Source organism: Salvelinus sp. IW2-2015, linkage group LG25 (genome assembly GCF_002910315.2).
Source record: "Salvelinus sp. IW2-2015 linkage group LG25, ASM291031v2, whole genome shotgun sequence".
NCBI lineage: Eukaryota > Metazoa > Chordata > Actinopteri > Salmoniformes > Salmonidae > Salvelinus > Salvelinus sp. IW2-2015.
In genome coordinates this window covers 2,856,054-2,878,073 of record NC_036865.1, presented here as the reverse complement: position 1 = coordinate 2,878,073, position 22,020 = coordinate 2,856,054, and the positions used below count along the sequence as shown (strand labels likewise).

Below are 22,020 nucleotides of genomic sequence, written 5' to 3'. Positions count from 1 at the left end.
TTTGTGTTTTACGTATCGATGACTCGTCAACAGAGATGTTAGCATGTTCCAGAGATTTCTGTAAGTCTTTAGCTGACACTCTAGGATTCTTCTTATTGAGCATTCTGCGCTGTGCTCTTGCAGTCATCTTTGCAGGACGGCCACTCCTAGGGAGAGTTTCAACAGTGCTGAACTTTCTCCATTTATAGACAATTTGTCTTACGGTGGACTGATGAACATCAATTATTTTGGAGATACTTGGAGGGGACAATGGTTTTGAATGATAAGCTGTAGTCAAGGAACAGCATTCTCTCATAGGTATTCTAGGTGGGTGAGGGCAGTGTGGYGAGCAATTGAGATTGCATCATCTATGGATCTGTTGGGGCAGTCTTTGTTTTTCTACAAACATTACCGATTTTCTGAATCAGAATACAGTGTGTTGTGTGCGTGGTTTTGCATTATGGAAATGTTTTATGTTTTTGGTGATCTGTCTCAGTATCTTTCTCAGGGTTTTATGTGTTTCTTCTTTATTTATATAGGAAGAGGATGTGGAATTGCACGATTCAAGTAATGTATTATTATGTGTTGGTGGTTAATTGATCAAAACTCAAGTATTTAAAGACGTTGATAACCTTATCAGTGGTAGCTCAGTTGGTAGAGCATGGCGCTCGCAACTCCAAAATCGTTGTTTCGATTCCCGGGACCACCCGTAAGTTAAATGTATGCACGCATTACTGTAAATGGCGTCGGATAAAAGCATCTGGGTCGTTCTTGAATTGTGGTGTCATTTGGTAATGGAATTTTGGAAAGAATTTACAAAATTGTTCTAGATAAAAAAAATGATCTGGGTACATTTTCCCWTTCTAAATAAACTAATATGGCAGGGTAGCGCTTTCCACTCACAGCCTCTGTCATAACCATATAGGGGTTGAAAATTGCAGATTTTGTCATTGATAAGCTACTATGTTTGAACGCAGTGGCTGTACAGTAACATGCTATACGTGGTTCTCCACCACAGCGCTCTATTGGGTTTGACTAATAGCCGTTAAAAACGTGAACACAAGAAGATGCCCTCATCCCTCCAGCTAATTGGGCTACTTTTGCACCTTTGTTGTCTGAGTCAGGGAAATGCTGTAAATCGAGAGAAGTCTGTGTTCTGAAAGATGAGACGTTGAGAATTTCAATAAATACCACTTTGTTGTCATACAAGCAAACCACACACACATGAGTCCAAATTTGCATTTCACATTTCATATTTGAAAACATGTCCTGCTATATTTGATCCACAGATACAAGGAGGACATGCGTTATACCATGGGTTGTCCTGAAAAGAATGAGCCTGTGTTTGTTGTATTGTGAAGAAAACTTGCCTCGGAACACGCACTTGAATGCACTCAAAATGACAACCTGTTTGTCTGAAGTGCCTTTTGAAAGCCTAACACTGCAAGATCGTATTTTATAACTTATCTAGCCATGTTGGCATTAGAATAAGCTTTCAAATTATGCCCACCTGACCTAGATACTGATTTATATAGGAAAAGTTTTGGGATTGCGTAAACAACAACAGTATTTGTGTGACGGTGGGGACGCAGGGCTGTTTACCAAACAAAAAACTTGCTTCAGTTCCTCAATGTCAAAGCTAGGAGAGATAAAAAAAAAAAAAAATAGCACTTTATAGTTAAATGCTCGTTCCTTCTGTCATAAAAGTACATTGAAATTACTTAAGAACTGTGCACAGTTTGGAGAGGTGTTTGGCCACTTAGAGACACCAGTTAAACCTCTCACTCAAACCATTGTAATCGTTTTTTGGTAGCTTGCACTTTCTCCACAATTCCAATGAATATTATTATTATTATTATTATGTTACTGAATGTTTCCAGAGTATTTTCAGATTTCATTATTGACAAATGCGGTGAAAATGACAATAAATGTAAAATGCACATAAAATCAACAGTGTAATGTTTGGATTCAGTCTTGTCAGGTGAACTGTTGTGTCCTCGCCTTTTAGTTTGATCATTTCCCCATAATCTTCAAAGTGTTCTCTTTCAATTGCTACCATGGTTATGCATATGCTTTTTATAGTTCTTCTTTTACAAACATTTCAATTTGGCCCTATCCATATACTGTAGACAAATTTCCACGGGTGTAAGGGGTTAATGACTTTGAATAATTTTTACCATTATGATAATATTGTGCCACCAGTAGGAGTAGTAACACCAATGATGGTAACACCAATGAAAAATTTGAGGTTATTGAGGATTTTCTTAAATGGAGGCCACAGATGCACAAATCTAAGGTCATTAACTGTTTGAAAATAATTTACTTAAGCGATATGATTCATAATTTTGCTCACAATGTAATAATTTCCCTTCATTTAAATTGAATAACATCAAGTGCTTTTTCACATTCAAGTGACACATTTAGACACCAAATTATCAATGGAAAACTCAAATTTATGACCTACTAAAAGGGTGTGATTAGAAAACAATTTTCTTTAAAATAGACCCTTCCCCCGATAACAGTTTGCTATTGGAGGGAATTATTTTCAAGATGGTAACACCAATGACATAGAACTGGGGGAAAGACATTATACTAGTAAAAAACGATTGGTATTGTAATAGCCTTCTTCATTTTTWTTGATCTATACAATATATGAAATACTTTTTTTTCACTTTCTAGCATTCAAAATAATAGATATCTCTCTAAATCCCCAAAACATCTCTCTACAACTCTACACATCACTACTGGGACAAGCCAATTTTTACTTTAAACAATGCATAAACAAAGTTTRGCAGTATGTTTTGTCATTGATAAACAGTTGAATATAAACAAAAACATATATGTGTAACTATTTGTCATTTTAATGTGTTTTTCATGGTTGCATAGGCAACCATAGGCCTAAGACGGACATATGGTCTCTAGAATGATGCTGTGACAAATGTTTACAGATCATTAGGGAAGCGCTTTACACATGAACAGAAGAACGTTTCACTTGTTATCACATGTATGGTTTCCTTCAAGGCAGGATTTCTTACAATTGCTATACAATACTTTATTATACAATACTTTACTATACAATATGTYTATGTGTTTCCTTTCCAGTGCTTGCACTTTTTCACAACAATCTCTTTACTTCTGTGTTTTTCTTGGCTTTCTCCTCTGTATCCGTGTGTTTCCACCCTCACCCCAGTCTCTCTCTGCTCTGTGCGTTTGCAGGCCCAGCAATACTGAGATTGTGCCATAAGTTGATTGCGCCACACTAATTTCTCCATCCTTACCCTAGCACAACCTCCGGCCCTGTCTCCAGCTGCAGTGATGGGAGCATATAGAAGAGTTTGGAGGTTGGGGGGCTGCGTCGGGGCGGTGTTGGCCTGGATCGGGGCACTGTTCCTGGGTTCCAGCTTGGCCCAGCCTCCCGCTGACTCCTGTCCTACGGGAGTCACTCCCTCGAACCTGAGCCAGCCCCAGTACCAGTCAGTCCCAGGAGCAGACACAGGCTTCATGTCCGGGGTGGTCCAGTCCTTCCTCCACACCGTCCAGCCCAACCCCTTCCCCAAAGGTCAGTCTAGGGCTGAATTTGTCTGGTAAAAAGTAGTGTACTACAGTATACAAAGGGAACAGGGTGCCATAGTCAAAAACAAAACAAGTGCACTATAAAGTCTATCACAGTGCCATCCGTTTTGTCACCAAAGCCCCATACACTACCCACCATTGCGGCCTGTACGCTCTCGTTGGTTGGCCCTCGCTTCATACTCGTCATACAGGTTATCTACAAGTCTCTGCTAGGTAAAGCCCCGCCTTATCTCAGCTCACTGGTCACCATAGCAGCACCCACTCGTAGCACGCGCTCCAGCAAGTATATATCTCTGGTCACCCTCAAAGCCATTTCCTCCTTTGGTCGTCTTTCCTTCCAGTTCTCTGCTGCCAATGACTGGAACGAACTTCAAAAATCTCTGAAGTTGAAAACACTTATCTCCCTCACTAGCTTTAAGCACCAGCTGTCAGAGCAGCTCACAGATTACTACACCTGTACATAGCCCATCTATAATTTAGCCCAAACAACTACCTCTTCCCCTACTGTATTTATTTATTTAGCTCCTTTGCAGCCCATAATTTCTACTTTGCACATTCTTCCACTGCAAACCTACCATTCCAGTGTTTTACTTGCTATATTGTATTTAGTTCGCCACCACTGCCCTTTTTTGCCTTTACCTCCCTTATCTCACCTCATTTGCTCACATTGTATATAGACTTATTTTTCTTCTGTATTATTGACTGTATGTTTTGTTTATTCCATGTGTTTATTACACTTCTAGAAGACCAACCTCAAATATGTCCCAGGTTTAGCTAGGGGGCTAGGGGGGGTATCTTTCTTTTTAGAATCAAGGCATTTTGTACTAAATGAAATGTCTACAGACATTTGCCAAGTGTTACTGACAAATCTTTGCTCTCCAGTGATCTTCTTCAGCAATCTAGAAGATTTGTCTCTGTGTAGAAAATCACTTTTTTTTTTACAACTATGGTGTTGTATGTGTCGAATTGCTATGCTTTATCTTGGCCAGGACGCAGTTGCAAATGAGAACTTGTTCTCAACTAGCCTACCTGGTTAAATAAAGGTGAAATAAAAAAGGGAATATTGTGCCGTTTTGGACACTAGTCCTAGTCTGACAGCGCTCCTTTTCTACAGCAGTCAATATATCATACTGACGTCATACTGACCTAGCCAGTTGTGTGTAGCCACTATGTAAATCCCATACAAATACATGGGCTTCCTCCAATTTGCAGAGGGAAAATGGTATAGAGCTATAGCAGAAGTATATTGTACTTTTTCCTTCTGTTGCCAACTAATCTCTTGTGAACAGACTACGTAAACATTACACGATATTTTACTTCTAGCTTAACTGAGATTAGTTTCCACCAGGAAATGCATTGTTTGCTCTACTCCTAACTCTCCCCAAAGATTTGAGCATGTGTGCCTATAGTGATGTGATAGGTTAAACATTTAGAACCAACCAGCGCTCTATGACCATAGAAACTGGTGACGCCGTTAGCCAGTAAGTGTGTTCATGGGAATGCCTTTAGTGTGTTGTGGGTCAGGCTGTCAATGGTTAACTACTGTAGTCAGATAAAAGTATTTGTAGATGGTGTGTTTCCTTAAAAAAAAATTATAAAGTGAGTGACTCATACACTTATGGTTAACTCAGAATCCACAGAGCAGAGCAACACCGTAGGCCTGTGGACAATACTCCACTGTAGTTTGTCTCACTGACGGAATCTGATTGTCCATCTCCTTTGTCACGACAGTACGTTTCATTATGATTTCAGAGCTGGCTCAGTTGACCTATTACTTCCTTGTTACAGCCATTATTGATCCCGTTTGACAAACAACAGTGAAGGTCCCTCAGGTATACACACACACACATACACACACACACACACACACACACACACACACACACACACACACACACACACAAGTTAATCAGTCATTGACCTTGGCCCAGGTGAAACTCGTCTTAGATCAGAGAGCTCTCAGGTTGCTATGCACGGATTGGATAGCGATAGTCTCTTTGATCGTAGGCTTCTATCCAATCAGGGTTGGAGGTATTATTGTAGCTTAGTATTTCAACCCTTGTTTTGGTTTTATGTTTGTTGAGAACATTACATTTGTCTGTTATTATGTGCCAGGCAATGAGCAGTAATTTAAACTTTTAAGAAAAACAAATGATGGTTACCGCTCATCTGTAGATGATATATTCAACATGTGTGGTAGTCACCAACACACACATTTGTGAAACAGAGGAGAAAAACACTAATTCAAAAAACAATACGGTGGTTTACCCCTCGTTGTTACTCTGTAACAGTTTTCACAATTCAATGCAACTTACCTAGTCCGTCAGCATTCACTAGACTGTGAATAGCTCTGTGTGAGAGAGAGACAGAAAGAGGGAGCGAGAAATGCAGAAATGGAGAGAGAATGGGAAAAAGCAGAATTTCCTCCTTACCAACTAGACAATGATATATCTCCTCTCAAGTTTCTCTCCAGAATGCCAGCCGTTGGTGTATGAACAATAACCATAACTACCAGGGTTTGACAAGACACTGGTGGACAAACAGTTCTTTAATGTGTGGTTGGCTCAGGTCTTACAACACTGGTATGGTTACCCACGGTTTCACGATCCTTACGTTAGGTTACATCTAAATAACACACGGTCGGTTTTATTTCCTATCTCATTGTTGTCAGAGAGAGGAGAGAGAGAGAGAGAGAGGAAGAAAGAGAGAGAGGGTGAGGGAGGAATGGAGGAGAGAGAGAGAGGGAGGAACAAACGAAGAGAGGGAGGGAGAGGAGAGTGAGAGAGATCAGAGGGTTGATGTAAAATGAGACGCCTGATCTCCATTCAGCCTGTGAAAGTGTGAACTCTGATCCTCTCACATGAACAAGCCAGAAGATGTTTATAAACTCAGCAAAAAAAGAAACTTCCCTTTTTCAGGACCCTGTCTTTCAAAGATAATTGGTAAAAATCCAAATAACTTCACAGATCTTCATTGTATAGGGTTTAAACACGGTTTCCCATGCTTGTTCAATGAACCATAAACAATTAATGAACATGCACCTGTGGAACGGTCGTTAAGACACTAACAGCTTACAGACGGTAGGCAATTAAGGTCACAGTTATGAAAACTTAGGACACTAGAGAGGCCTTTTTACTGACTCTGAAAAACAGCAAAAGAAAGATGCCCATGGTCCCTGCTCATCTGCGTGAACGTGCCTTAGGCATGCTGCAAGGAGGCATGAGTATGCATGGGAGACTGGCAGCGTGCTCCGTCCAGTGGCTGGCATGCACAGTTTCACCATGGGTGATGAGGATGGTGACAAGGGGTACAGTCTGTAGTTCGCTGTGCGTCCTCCTTTTCTTGATGTCATTATGTCAATGGTCTCCGAGGTCCTAGCGCCTGTCTTGAGAGAGATTTCCTCTCTCCTTCAAAAGCAGGCTATTCGGGTGGTCCCCGTGTCAGTTCCCAAGAGCGATGGAACGTTGAGTCCCATCCTGGACTTGCGTGTTTTAAACAATCACCTCAAGGTTTGCAAGTTCAAAATGCTAATACTTCGCCCGTCTATTGCAGTCGGTGTGTTCCAGCGTTTGGTTTACGTACATAGATCTGAAGGATGCATATTTTCATGTGGCTATACATTCTCCCCACGGAAGATTTAATTTCAAGAGGTTTCATTTCGAGGGTGTGACCTACGAGTTTCTGGTCCTGCCTTTCGAACTCTCCCTATCGCTCTGCACCTTTTCTATGGCAGTGGAGGCGACTTTGGCACCGGTGCAGTGCCACTGGATCAGAGTATTGGCCTATCTGGATGATTGGCTGGTCATAGCGGAGTTGAGGGAACAGGTGGAGCTCCACCCTGCCACGCTGGTTTCCCATATTAAGTCTCTGTGGTGCATAGTGGACTACAATAAAAGTTGTTTGACTCCGGCTCAGTGCTTTCAGTGTCTGGGTCTCATTCTGGACACGGTTCTGAAACCCGTGTTTATTGTCCCAACAAAGGAGGGTCGCATTCCGGCTCTGTCTGGCACGGTTTCAGCTGGGGCATTCTGCGCCTTTTCGCTTGTGCCTGCGGTTATTAGGTCTGATGGCCTCTATGAAAGCTGTGGTGCCTCTGGGACTTCTGTTGAGGCGTCTGTTTTAGCGCTGAGCGACTGCTACGCATCTGGACACATCTCGCTACTGCGAGAGTTGACTCCGGCCCATGAGAACCCCTTGCAACAACAAACGCGGGTCCCTCCATGGAGTCAGTTCTTGCAAGGGGTTCTCATGGGCCGGGTAGTGTGCTGCATGTTGATCACGACAGATGCATCTCTACTGGGATGGGGAGCGCTTTGTGTGGGCTACTCGAAAAGAGGGATTTGGTCAACAGCGCAAAGGGCGCTGCATATCAATTACCTAGAGCCACTGACTGTTTGCGAGCACTGAGGCATTTCCTTCCAATGTTGGAGAATGTGTTGGTAATGTCCGACAACAGGCTGGCGGTGGCGTACATCAACAGGCAGTGGGGGACGCTCGTATGAAGCAGTGTGCATTTTCCGTCACTCAGGGCGATGTATCTTCCCCGATCTCTCAACATGGGACAGTTCTACTTTCCAAGGGGGAGTGGAGACTGCACCCCTTTTTCCCAGATCGCTCGAAAAATGTGCATTGTCATTTGTTCTTCTCAATGACGGTTATGGGCGCTCCGTTGGGAACAGATGCTTTGGCGTGTCAGTGGACTTGGATCCTGGTCCGTGCGTTCCTCCGCCGGACCTGATTCAGGCCAATGTGGAGAGGGTCCGTCAGGAGGGTCTGTTGATTCTGGTGGCACCCCGTTGGCCCAAACAACCTTGATTCCCAGAGATAATCCATCCGCCTGTTGGACAGGGATCCATGAAGGGTTCTGTGTCGTTGGGATCTATTGTCCCAGTCGCAAGTGAGAATTTGTTACCCACCGCCGCAGATATGGATCTGTGGGTTTGGCCCCTGAAAGGTTGAATTTGACGGCTAGGGGTTCACCCTCGAATGTGATTATGTCTATACGCTCGGCCCGTGCGCCCTCTACGAGAGGGTTGTATACATATAAGTGGCGTGCGTTTGAGGTTTGATGTCAGGTTAAAGMAGTTTCTCCTCTTCAGAACTCTTTGGTGGACATTTTGATGTTCTTACAAGAGCTTTTTGAGCTTTTTTATACATTTGAAGCTTATGTGGCAGCCACTTTGGCGCGTCATGTAGGTATTGGCAGTTCTACCCCAGGGTCTCAAATCTAATTTTATTTGTCACATGCGCCCCCCCCCTGTGTGTGCATGGGCTGTCATAGGCGTGCTAGGCTTGGTGAGGGATTGTATGTTCCCATAGTATGTTATACCGAGTGACCAACTGAAAAGGAACGTYCAGCTATGAATATAACTACTATTCCCTGAAGGAGGGAACGAGGTATAACATACTATGGGAACATACAATCACTCCGCGCCTACAGGGGAATTGGGCTCGCTGACGAGCGGTACTTAATTGAGGAAATGTATGCGACCCCCGGTATTATAGACAGGGAGGCGGGACTTCCGAGGGCGGGCTCGGCACTCGGCACTCGTTTGGCGTGATTTCAGTTCTTCAGGTGAATACGATTGGTTGTCGACTCCCCGTAGAATGTTATACCTCATTCCCTCCTTCAGGGAACAATAGTTATATCATAACTGTACGTTTTCATAATTGTTTTCATATGCCGTATGATTTCAAGACCCGTATACTTGTACGTATTGTGTAGTGCTTATCCAGATCCCCCTTCATCTTTCTTTTTTATCTCTCTCTCCCTCTCTCTCCCTCTCCATCCCTCTCTCTTAGATTTGCTGCTTAATTTATTGGAGGGAAATGGCATGTATGTATACAATGACGACAAGACCATTAAAGAGGTGAGAACAGATGTGTGTAAGACTCCTGTCCACGTCACAGTCAATCTATTGTCCAGGGATATTTGACAGAGTGTGACGTCCCGTTGAACAACAATGACTCCTCATTGTTTTAGATAGAAGATTGGTCTAATGAATATTTCTGGTAATTCAGTTTTCACAGTATTGCGGTAGTAGTAGATGACAGTGTAAAGTACGCTAACGCTACACAGTAATGTGCAATGTTAATATATTTGAGCATTGTCGCCATCTTTCTCTTCACCAATGTTGAATCAGCCAACGTTTCTTCTTAATCTTATTTACACTGTGTTTATAATCCTATATATCCGACTAGTGTATCTGTGTGTTTATGTTCATGTGTGTGTGTGTGTCTGTATGTTAACTGTGTGTGAATCTCCTCAGGTCCTTCTCTATGAAGTTGGTTTCCTAGTGTGTGCGGCTATAGGGATCGTATACATTATCCTGATGCCCCTGGTTGGCTTCTGCCTGGCCTGCTGTCGCTGCTGTGGACACTGTGGAGGACACATGTACCAGAAGCAGACTAAAGCTGTCCACTGTCACAGGAGAGGATTCTACTGGGCGACGCTACTCACCACGCTAGTCATACTGTAAGCGTGTGCGCACGTTTAAGCGTTTGGATGAGACAAAACAAGCATTTTTGATATGAAGTGAAACAATGAAACACAAACTAACTCTTCTGTGCACGTGTGTGTAGCTCAGGGAACATCTGCATGTTCTTCAGCAACCAGGTTCTGAACGGGAGCGTCGAGGACAGCTCTGTAGAACTCAACAATACACTTGACAACCTCCAAACCTACCTCACAGCTGTCCCACAGGTGTGTGCGTGTGCGTGCGCAAGAGGACTTACCTGTGATTTTCAGAAGGGCGTAGAAAACCTAAGTAATACATGAAGAAGGAAGACCAGTTTAGTTTCTAAAACATTACAGACATGTCAATACAGACRGTTTTATAGATACACAGTGGGGTCTGAAATGATTGACACCATTGATAAAGATGAGCAAGAATGACTGTAAAATAAATAATTCAAATACTGGAGCTAGAGAGTATGCTCTACAGGCAACAGGTGGCACCTTAATTGGGGAGGACGGGCTCATGGTAAGGGCTGGAACGGAATAAATGGAATAGCATCGAACACGTCAAACATGTTTTCCATGTGGTTGATACGATTCCATTCACTCCGTTCCAGCCATTATCATGAGATGTCCTCCCCTCAGCTGCCCTTGGTATGCAATTTCTTTGGGGGGAAATGACATTATTTTATACTAATACAACTGCTCAGAGAAAGAGATTTTGTTTAACAAGTAATATGTATTTTTTTCTCAAGAAAAGACACCCCTAAAGATTATTATGAATAAAGTTGTCACAGGTTTACGTTTTGGCCCCATATTCCTAGGACGCAATGACTACATCAAGCGTGACTCTCCAAACTTGTRGGATGCATTTGCAGTTCGTTTTGGTTGTGTTTCAGATTATTTCGTGCCCATTAGAAATCAATGGTAAATATTGTATTGTTATTTTGGAGTCACTTTTATTGTAAATAACAATATAATATGTTTCTAAACACTTCGACGTTCATGTGGATGATACCGTGGTTACGGATAATCCTAAATGAATTGTGAATAATGACGAGTGATTCAAAAACAGTGGGTCAAACATCATACCCCCAAAACATGCTCACCACCCCTGTTATTAGCAATGGCGAGAAGTTAGCATGTCTTGGGGGTATGATCTTTGACCCTCTGTCACACCGTTAGTCTCCCATTCACCTTAATGGTTAACGGACTGTCAAGCTTGCAATGTCAACACTTTTATCTGGTACGACAGAGGGAGAGGGAGGCCGGGGGAAGAGAGGGACAAGGGTGAAAAAGGCAGAGGATGAGAGGGAGAGAGGAGGAAGAGGGAGGGAAAGGATGGAGAGAGAGAAGGATAAGTTAATGGTGGAGCAGGCCGTGTTGTTAGAACTGGTCAATCATTCATTCTGGCTGTCGGTAGTGGCTTTGAAGTTTCAGTTTTGTCTCCTCAATGTTACGTCGTCTCTCCCGTGTGCGTGTGTCTAAGTGCGTGTGTCTTCCATCCTCTCCTCAGCAAATTGACAGTGTGCTGATGGAGAGCAATGAGACAGTGGATGAAGTCACCCGAAGCCTCAATAGTGAGTACCTGAGCCTCTAGTCACATAATGCATCCCGAGTTCTGCAAAGTACAAACACACGGAAACAACTGTGATGCCAATCGTCGTTTTGACCCAGAAGTGACCAGCTGCCATTCGCAATTTGGGAAACACCGGTCAACAATMACATACATCTCTACCTTCTCTCTCGCTCCCAGATATAGGTAACCTGCTGGGCAAGGAGATCCAGAGAAGACTAGAGGGGCCCCTGAAACCTTCCCTGCAGTCTGTCAGAGATATAGCCAATGGTACAACTCCATCCTGTTTGTGTGTGTGTGTGTGTGTGTGTGTATTCCTCTTTCCGATATTCTAACGGGTTTTTCCGTGTGTGTGCGCTTGTTTGTGTGTATGTTCCTCTTCTGATATAGGTTCATTTGAATGATCTACATGAGTTGTTTAACAAAGTGCTTCTTAAAGTCTTCTGGCATTTTAATATGTGTGTATGTTGCATTTGTATCCTAGTGGTGAACAGTACCAGTGTCCTGCTGGTGAGGTTAGACTCTACTCTAACCCAGTTCCAGTCGGATGTATCTGTGGTCCAGGCTAATGTTAGCTCTGTCAGAGACCGCATCAACAGCACACTGAGAAACCCTAACTGTACCGCGTGCTCTACCCATCAGTCAGAGCTACAGAAACTAACATTTGCCACCACTATCGCTGTGAGTACAACTTCGTTTCGTGTTGCCGCCTCTTCCTCTTTCCACTATTGAATGCCAATTCCATGGTGGTTCTGGTACCCTGTTATCACCCTGTACACACTGGTGTGTGTCTTTTCATCCTACTGGTTTGTTCTTGATAAGGAAGGACTCAGGCCTTTTGTTAAACACAATCAACCTCTTGTGTGTTCCTGGTAACGTGTGTGTGTGTGGTTTTGGACAGTTTGTGGTGTGTGGAGATGGACTGTGTTTTGAGGAAATTGCCTTGCAACAGGAGGAACACATTGCTGGGTTAATGAGATTGATACGACACAGGCAAATGAGTAGAATTGACTCATGGTGTTATCTTTCGATGTCAGGTTTCAGGTTGTAAGCTGACCTGACTTGTCCTTTCTTCCTCCTCCTACTCCCTCTGACGCACTCTCTCCTCTCCTCCCCCCTCTCAAACAGGCTACCACAAATGAAGGCTTGGGTTTCAGGAAAATTACAGCTCATAATGCATGCTCACATGCACACACACCTTGTCAGTGACACAAGACGAAATCAGACATTTCTGTCTGTTAGCAGTTGATGTTACTCTAAAATAACACAGACCCTTAAGCATATCGGGGGGAGAAAAATTGGTTTATTCGAAGAGGAGGACAAATCGTAGATGTTATGCTGAGAGGTAGATGTTCATTCTCCCCTGTCCTCAGTGATTCTCTCCACAGAACAAAGGGACAGGATGTCGTTTTATAACCCAGCCCTAGCCTGTGGTTGACCAATTAGAATTCCTTGCAATAAAACTGTGCCAATGGCCAAGTAACAAGTATCCTATTTCGGGCTCAATGTATAAACAATTTGGACCAATGAGAACTTGCCATGTAGCTATGAGTCCCGGACTGAAATTCCTCCCATGTCTCTGACCCATTGATCATTAATCCCTATTACAGAAAAAAAWKACTATTTCCATTAATCGTTAGTACTCTAATGACTTTTAGTTCTCTTGACCTTTGGTACTCTATTGACCTCTCGTCCTCTGCATTGTGTATTTATCTTCTAAATACATGTCCAACAAAAGGCCAGAATAGTTCCATATAKATTTTGTTTTTAGACATCAGTTTATTTTATCATAGACAATGCAGTATTTCATTCATCCCGATCACTGATCTACTTCGATAACAAGCATCATTTTAAAATGTGATGATCTAGTTTTGTTTTGTGGAGTTTAAACACTTGATCGATGTATATAGCATAGAAGGGTGTAATTGTCTTTAGGACAGCTGTTTTTAGTCAAGACTTTCGTGTTTTTAACGTAATAGGTCATTGTTGTACCGTATGTTGGGTTTATGGTTTTGTTTAATGTTGTGTTAGTGTATGTAAMTTGTTTTGTCTGAAACATTGTTCCCCCTGCTGCTATTGGACCAGGTCTCTCTTGGAAAAGAGATGTTATCTCAATGAGAAAAACCGGGATAAATAAAAATAAATAAAGATAAGGCAGGCAACGTCAGCATAGTTGATAGTCCTGGCTTTGCTGCCCCCTTCTGCCAAAGCATAATAATGACATTTACTGCAAAGAAGTCATTGAAGATTATGTGCAGTTTGCAGTCTAAAGTGTGTGTGTATGTGTGTGTGTGTTCCACAGGTACCCAGTCTGCGTGAGCTGCAGTCGGCTGTTAATAACGTCACCAAGGCTGATCTAAACTCTAAAGTGAAAGAGGTGAGTCTGTCTGGACTTAAATAGACACATTTTTGAAGACTATGCCTTTGGATAGTTCCATATGGGCTACGGAAGCGAAGACTATCAATTAACTAGTTGATTTTATATGCAACATATGTTCAATGTCCAAATGAGGTGTTTTGTGGCATGTCATGCAAAGTAATCATACACAATGGCACCTTTCTTGTTGTGTCAGTATTGCGTACTGTATGCCATTGTGGAAAACATGAGTAGAAATAGGTCAGGTCAGTCGGTCAGTGACCACAGATAATGTATCTCAGATTCATAATCAATGGGAATCCCTCTTTTGTAAGTACCTCTGCATGGAAGACAGTGAGTTAGTGTGTGTGTGTGCTTTTTAGAAGAATGTCGRCGGAGGGGYTGGCTGCTGTTTTAAGGGCTCCTACCCAWTTGGGCTATTTTGTYTGTTTTTTTCCGCATTGCTTGTAACTTATTTTGTACATAATGTTGATGCTARCYTCTCTTATGACCGAAAAMAGCTTCTGGATATCAGAACAGCGATTACTCACCTCGAACTGGATAAAGATTTTTTGTTTAATGAGTTTGACGCGAAGGATATAAGGCCCAAATCCCCGTCATTCYCATGAAGAAAAMAAGGAAATGCAGYGGGCGCAGATCAGGGTGCCTTGTGAGAATTTGTCGGCGAGTGGGTAACCCACCTCTACCATCCATTCTATTGGCCAACATGCAATCACTGGAGAATAAACTGGTTGGACCCTAACCATACTGCTAAAAGCAACGCTCGAGTGGTTTAAGGGGAAACATTTAAATGTCTTGGAATGGCCTAGTCAAAGCCACGACCTCAAATCCAATTGAGAATCTGTGGTATGTCTTAAAGATTGCTGTACACCAGCGGACCCATCCAACTTGAAGGAGCTGGAGCAGTTTTGCCTTGAAGAATGGACACAAATCCCAGTGGCTAGATGTGCCAAGCTTATAGAGACATACCTCAAAGGACTTGCAGCTGTAATTGCTGCAAAAGGTGCTCTACAAAGTATCGACTTTTGGGGGGTGAATAGTTATGCACGCACAATTTTCAGTTTTTTTGTCTTATTTCTTGTTTGTTTCACAATAAAAACTATTTTGCATCTTTAAAGTGGTAGGCATGTTGTGTAAATCAGAATGATACAAACCCCCCAAAAATCTATTTTAATTCCAGGTTGTAAGGCAACAAAATAGGAAAAATGCCAAGGGTGGTGAATACTTTCGCAAGCRACTGTATGTGAGAATGCTGTTCATTGACTACAGGTCAGRGTTCAACACCATAGTGCCCTCAAAGCTCKTCARTAAGGTAAGGACCCTGGGACTAAACACCTCCTTCTGCAACTGGATCCTGGACTTCCTAACAGGCTGCCCCCAGGTGGTAAGGGTAGGCAACAACACATCTGCCACGCTGATCCTCAACCCGGTGGCCCCTCAGGGGTGCGTGCTTAGTCCACCCCTGTACTCCCTGTTCACCCACGACTGTGTGACCAAGCACGACTCCAACACCATCATTAAGTTTGCTGACGACACAACGGTGGTAGGCCTGATCACTGACAATGATGAYARAGCCTATAGGGAGGAGGTCAGAGACCTGGCAGTGTAGTGCCAGGGCAACAACCTCTCCCTCAACATGAGCAAGACAAAGGAGATGATCGTGGACTACAGGAAAAGGAGGGCCGAACATGCCCCCATTCACATCGARGGGGCTGTAGTGGAGTGGGTCGAGAGTTTCAAGTTCCTTGGTGTCCAGAACACCAACAAACTATCATGGTCCAAACACACCAAGAAAGTCGTGAAGAGTGCACGACAAAACCTTTTCCCCCTCAGGAGACTGAAAAGATTTGGCATGGGTCCCTAGATCCACAAAAAGTTATACAGCTGCACCATCGAGAGCATCCTGACTGGTTGCATCACCGCCTGGTATGGCATCTGCTCGGCATCTGACCATAAGGCGCTACAGTGGGTAGTGCGTGCGGCCCTGTACATCACAGGGCCAAGCTTATTGCCATCCAGGACCTATATTCTAGGTGGTGTCAGAGGAAGGCCCAAAACATTTTCAAAGATTACAGTCACCCAAGTCATAGACTGTTCTTTCTACTTCTGCGTGGCAAGCGGTACCGGAGCGCCAAGTCTAAGTCCAAAAGGCTCCTTAACAGCTTCTACCCCCAAGCCATAAGACTACTGAACAATTAATAAAACGGACACCCGGACTATTTGAATTGACCCCCCCCCCCTTTGCTTTTACNTGGCCAACATGCAATCACTGGAGAATAAACTGGTTGAGCTCCGTTCGAGACTATCCTACCAACGGGACATTAAAAGCGGTAATATCTTATGTTTCACCGAGTCGTGGCTGAACGACGACATGGATGATATACAGTTGGCTGGGTTTTCTGTACATCGGCAGGACAGAACAGCTACGTCCGGTAAGACGAGGTGTGGGGGAGTGTCTATTTGTCAGTAACACCTTGTGCGCAATGTCTAAAATTAAGGTAGTCTCGAGGTATTGCTCGCCTGAGGTAGAGTACCTCATGATAAGCTGTAGACCACACTATCTACGTCTATTTACCAACCACAAACCGAGGCTGGCACGAAGACCGCACTCAACGAGCTGTATAAGGCCATAAGCAAACAAGAAAATGCGAATCCAGAAGCGGGCTCCTAGTGGCCGGGGACTTTAATGCAGGCAAACTTAAATCAGTTTTACCTCATTTCTACCAGTATGTCACATGTGCAACCACTTTTACTCCACACACAGAGATGCGTACAAAGCTCTCCCTCGCCCTCCATTTGGCAAATCTGACCATAATTATATCCTACTGATTCCTGATTACAAACAAATACTAAAGCAGGAAGTACCAGTGACTCGCTCAATACGGAAGTGGTCAGACAGGACTGTTTTGCTAGCACAGACTGGAATATGTTCCGGGATTCATCCAATGGCATTGAGGAGTGTACTACCTCAGTCATCGGCATCATCTATAAGTGGGTCGACGACGTCGTCCCCACAGTGATCGCACGTACATATCCCAACCAGAAGCCATGGATTACAGGCAACATTCGCACCTAGCTAAAGGCTAGAGCTGCCGCTTTCAAGGAGCGGGACACTAATCCGGACGCTTATAAAAAATCCCGCTATGCCCTCAGACAAACCATCAAACAGGAAAAGCGTCAATACAGGACTAAGATTGAATCATACTACACCAGCTCTGACTCTTGTCGGATGTGGCAGGGCTTGCAAACTATTACAGACTACAAAGAGAAACTCAGCCTTGAGCTGCCCAGTGATGCGAGCATACCAGACGGACTAAATGCCTTTTATGCTCGCTTCGAGGCAAGCAACACTGAAGCATACATGAGAGCACCACCTGTTCCAGATGACTGGGTGATCACGCTCTCCGTAGCCAATGTGAGCAAGACATTTAAACAGGTCAACATTCACAAGGCTGCGGGGCCAGACGGATTACCAGGACATGTACCCAGAGCATGCGCGGACCAACTGGCAAGTGTTTTCACTGACCTTTTTAAACACTCCCTGATCGGGTCTGTAATACCTACATGTTTCAAGCAGAACACCATAGTCCCTGTGCTTAAAAAAGCAAAGGTAACCTGCCTAAGAGACTACCGCCCCTTAGCACTCACATCGGTAGCCATGAAGTGATTTGAAAGGCTGGTCATGGCTCACATCAACACCATCGTCCCAGAAACACTAGACCCACTCGAATTTGCATACTGCTCCAACAGATCCACAGATGACGCAATCTCAATTGCACTCCACACTGCCCTTTCCCACCTGGACAAAAGGAACACCTACAGTGCCTTGCAAAGGTATTAATCTCCCTTGGTGTTTTTCCTATTTTGTTGCATTACAACCTGTAATTTAAATACATTTTTATTTGGATTTCATGTAATGGACATATACAAAATAGTCCAAATTGGTGAAGTGAAATGAAAAAGTAACTTGTATAAAAAAAAATATATATATATATAAAAACAGAAAAGTGGTGCGTGCATAAGTATTCAACCCCTTTGCTATGAAGCCCCTAAATAAGATCTGGTGCAACCAATTACCTTCAGAAGTCACATAATTGGTTAAATAAAATCCACCTGTGTGCAATCTAAGTGTTACATGATCTGTCACATGATCTCAGTATATATACACCTGTTCTGAAAGGCCCCAGAGTCTGCAACACCAATAAGCAAGGGGTACCACCAACCAAGAAGTACCATGAAGACCAAGGAACTCTCCAAACAGGTCAGGGAAAAAGTTGTGGAGAAGTACAGATCAGGGTCATAAAAAAATATCAGAAACTTTGAAAATCCCACGGAGCACCATTAAATCCATTATTAAAAAATGGAAAGAATATGGCACCACAACAAACCTGCCAAGAGAGGGCCGCCCACCAAAACTCATGTACCAGGCAAGGAAGGCATTAATCAGAGAGGCAACAAAGAGACCAAAGATAACCCTGAAGGAGCTGCAAAGCTCCACAGTGGAGATTGGAGTATCTCTCCATAGGACCACTTTAAGCCGTACACTCCACAGAGCTGGGATTTATGGAAGAGAACCCAGAAAAACCCATTGCTTAAAGAAAAAAATAAGCAAACATGTTCGGTGTTGTCCAAAAGGCATGTGGGATACTCCCCAAACATATGGAAGAAGGTACTCTGGTCAGATGAGACTAAAATTGAGCTTTTTGGCCATCAAGGAAATCACTATGTCTGGTGCAAACCCAACACCTCTCATCACCCCGAGAACACCATCCCCACAGTGAAGCATGGTGGTGGCAGCATCATGCTGTGGGGACGTTTTTCATTGGCAGGGACTGGGAAACTGGTCAGAATTCAAGGAATGATGGATGGCGCTAAATACAGGGAAATTCCTGAGAGAAACCTGTTTCAGTCTTCCAGAGATTTGAGACTGGGACGGAGGTTCACCTTCCAGCAGGACAATGACCCTAAGCATACTGCTAAAGCAATGCTCAAGTGGTTTAAGGGGAAACATTTAAATGTCTTGGAATGGCCTAGTCAAAGCCCAGACCTCAATCTAGTTGAGAATCTGTGGTATGACTTAAAGATTGCTGTACACCAGCGGAACCCATCCAACTTGAATGAGCTGGAGCAGTTTTGCCTTGAAGAATGGGCAAAAATCCCAGTGGCTGGATGTGCCAAGCATATAGAGACATACCCCAAGACACTTGCAGCTGTAATTGCTGCTAAAGGTGGCTCTACAAAGTATCGACTTTTGGGGGGGGGGGTGAATAGTTATGCACGCTCAAGTTTTCAGTTTTTTTGTCTTATTTCTTGTTTGTTTCATTTGTTGTATCAAATGATACAAACCCCCCAAAAATCTATTTTAATTCCAGGTTGTAAGGCAACAAAATAGGAAAAATGCCAAGGGTGGTGAATACTTTCGCAAGCTACTGTATGTGAGAATGCTGTTCATTGACTACAGGCAGGTTCAACACCATAGTGCCCTCAAAGCTCTCATAAGGTAAGGACCCTGGGACTAAACACCTCCTTCTGCAACTGGATCCTGGACTTCCTAACAGGCTGCCCCCAGGTGGTAAGGGTAGGCAACAACACATCTGACAGCTGATCCTCAACCCGGTGGCCCCTCAGGGGTGCGTGCTTAGTCCACCCCTGTACTCCCTGTTCACCCACGACTGTGTGACCAAGCACGACTCCAACACCATCATTAAGTTTGCTGACGACACAACGGTGGTAGGCCTGATCACTGACAATGATGAGATAGCCTATAGGGAGGAGGTCAGAGACCTGGCAGTGTAGTGCCAGGGCAACAACCTCTCCCTCAACATGAGCAAGACAAAGGAGATGATCGTGGACTACAGGAAAAGGAGGGCCGAACATGCCCCCATTCACATCGAGGGGCTGTAGTGGAGTGGGTCGAGAGTTTCAAGTTCCTTGGTGTCCAGAACACCAACAAACTTCATGGTCCAACACACCAAGAAAGTCTGAAGAGTGCACGACAAAACCTTTTCCCCTCAGGAGACTGAAAAGATTTGGCATGGGTCCCTAGATCCTCAAAAAGTTATACAGCTGCACCATCGAGAGCATCCTGACGGTTGCATCACCGCCTGGTATGGAATCTGCTCGGCATCTGACCATAAGGCGCTACAGTGGGTAGTGCGTGCGGCCCCAAGCTTATTGCCATCCAGGACCTATATTCAGGTGGTGTCAGAGGAAGGCCCAAAACATTTTCAAAGATTACAGTCACCCAAGTCATAGACTGTTCTTTCTACTTCTGCGTGGCAAGCGGAGCGCCAAGTCTAAGTCCAAAAGGCTCCTTAACAGCTTTCTACCCCAAGCCATAAGACTACTGAACAATTAATAAAACGGACACCGGACTATTTGATTGACCCCCCCCCCTTTGCTTTTACGCTGCTGCTACTCGCTGTTTATCTTGCATAGTCACTTTACCCCTACCTACTTGTGCAAATTCCCTCGACTAACATGTACCCCCGCACTTTTTTTTACTGTAGTTTATTTAGTAAACACTTTCTTAACTTTATTTTCTTCAAACTGCATTGTTGGTTAAGGGCTTGTAAGTAAGCATTTCACGTAAGGTCTTCACTTGCGGCATCGTATGTACAAATACAATTGATTTGATTTGAGTGTTTGTGCGTGGGGGGGGGGGGGGAAATAGACAATGCACTGAGGTTTACACCACAGTTGCAATAGATTAGTGAAGTGTTACTGGCATGATACCATGCGTGTTACTACATTTTTCATGCAAGTCCTCCATTGACTTCTATGCATCTTTATGCCTGGGCTCCTTGGAGTGTTACTGAGGATGGTTCTGACTGTGTGTGTGTCAGGGAGAAGACTTCTTTGCCAGTATTCCCCAAAAAGTGACCAACGACACCAAGGACGTGGTACAGAGTGAGTATTTTACCTTCAATGTCACTACTAACTGTTATAGGACTAAGACACTACAACTACTCTGATTATTATTTGACCCTGCTGGTCATCTATGAACATCTTGAATAACGATCTGGCCTTAATGGCCTTGTACTCTTCTAATCTCTACCTGGCACAGCCAGAAGAGAACTGGGCACCCCTCAGAGCCTGGTTCCTCTKGGTTTTTTCCTAGATTCCTGCCTTTCTKGGGAGATTTTCAGAGCCAACGTGCTTCTACATCTTGTGGCAAAACGTTTACACAGATCAGACACGGACAGAGTYGGATTAGCTCAGTTTCAAAGGTGTTTATTAAAATAATAGTTCAAAAMAACAGGTCTCCCCCATGAGACCCTCTCCGGGATACCGTCCTGTGGGGATCAAAAAAACTGAACTGCCTTCTGTTACGTCTCGAACCGTCCCCAACTATACGGGAGTCCTTTCTTCCCCCAGTCTCTCTCCTGTGTGCTGCCCTTCTGGCAGCTTTATGGGACTCGTACGGCTGGTGAGAAATCAGCCCTTGATTACTCACCAACCCCAATTAGCCCCAATTAGTCCTGGCTGGCGAGCCCGTCGAGACCTYGRACGTCCAGCAGATGGAGCCATCGCCTTGTGATGTATACTCTGTCTGTCACAAGACCTCGACGAGTCTCCCCCTGGTGGCTGACCTGCTGTACGCCACAATCTGCATTGCTTGCTGCTCTGYGTTTTAGGCTGGGTTTCTGTATAAGCACTTTGTGGAATCTGCTGATGTAAAAATTGCTTTATAAATCAATTAGATTCAGTTAAACTTCTGCCTTGTATAGGTCATTATGCACACCCACACTATCAAGAGTCTATGTCTACTAGCCTTACAGCCACATCTTARGCTTTAACCTTACCTAAATACCTTTAAAACTGACCTTGGATCAGTGTCTAGAGGTATATTCATCCTTCTCCCTCAGATGTGAAGCAGCAGCTTSAAGGCATCGAGAGACAAATCTCTGAGGTGAAGGGAAACATCCCTGTCTCTGCCCTCAGAAACATCTCAGACACACTGGGAGAGGCTCAGAGATACATCGGCATGTACTCACAACAGTCAGAGAGGGTAGAGATGACCAGGTAATGAACACACATACACCCACACGCACACAC

General features: G+C 43.9%; 1 protein-coding gene across 1 annotated transcript in view; it reads left to right on the top strand.

The window, feature by feature from the left end:
• LOC111951895 (prominin-1-A) overlaps positions 1-22,020 on the top strand; it is a 35,345-nt gene that overhangs the window by 5,273 nt on the left and 8,052 nt on the right. Inside the window, exons 2-11 of the mRNA XM_070434818.1 lie at positions 3,263-3,538; positions 9,355-9,422; positions 9,822-10,027; positions 10,135-10,255; positions 11,526-11,589; positions 11,766-11,855; positions 12,070-12,266; positions 13,888-13,962; positions 20,808-20,871; positions 21,831-21,988. Of these exons, the coding sequence (XP_070290919.1) occupies positions 3,295-3,538; positions 9,355-9,422; positions 9,822-10,027; positions 10,135-10,255; positions 11,526-11,589; positions 11,766-11,855; positions 12,070-12,266; positions 13,888-13,962; positions 20,808-20,871; positions 21,831-21,988 (1,287 nt within the window). The 5' untranslated portion in view covers positions 3,263-3,294. The remainder of the gene's footprint in view (positions 1-3,262; positions 3,539-9,354; positions 9,423-9,821; positions 10,028-10,134; positions 10,256-11,525; positions 11,590-11,765; positions 11,856-12,069; positions 12,267-13,887; positions 13,963-20,807; positions 20,872-21,830; positions 21,989-22,020) is intronic.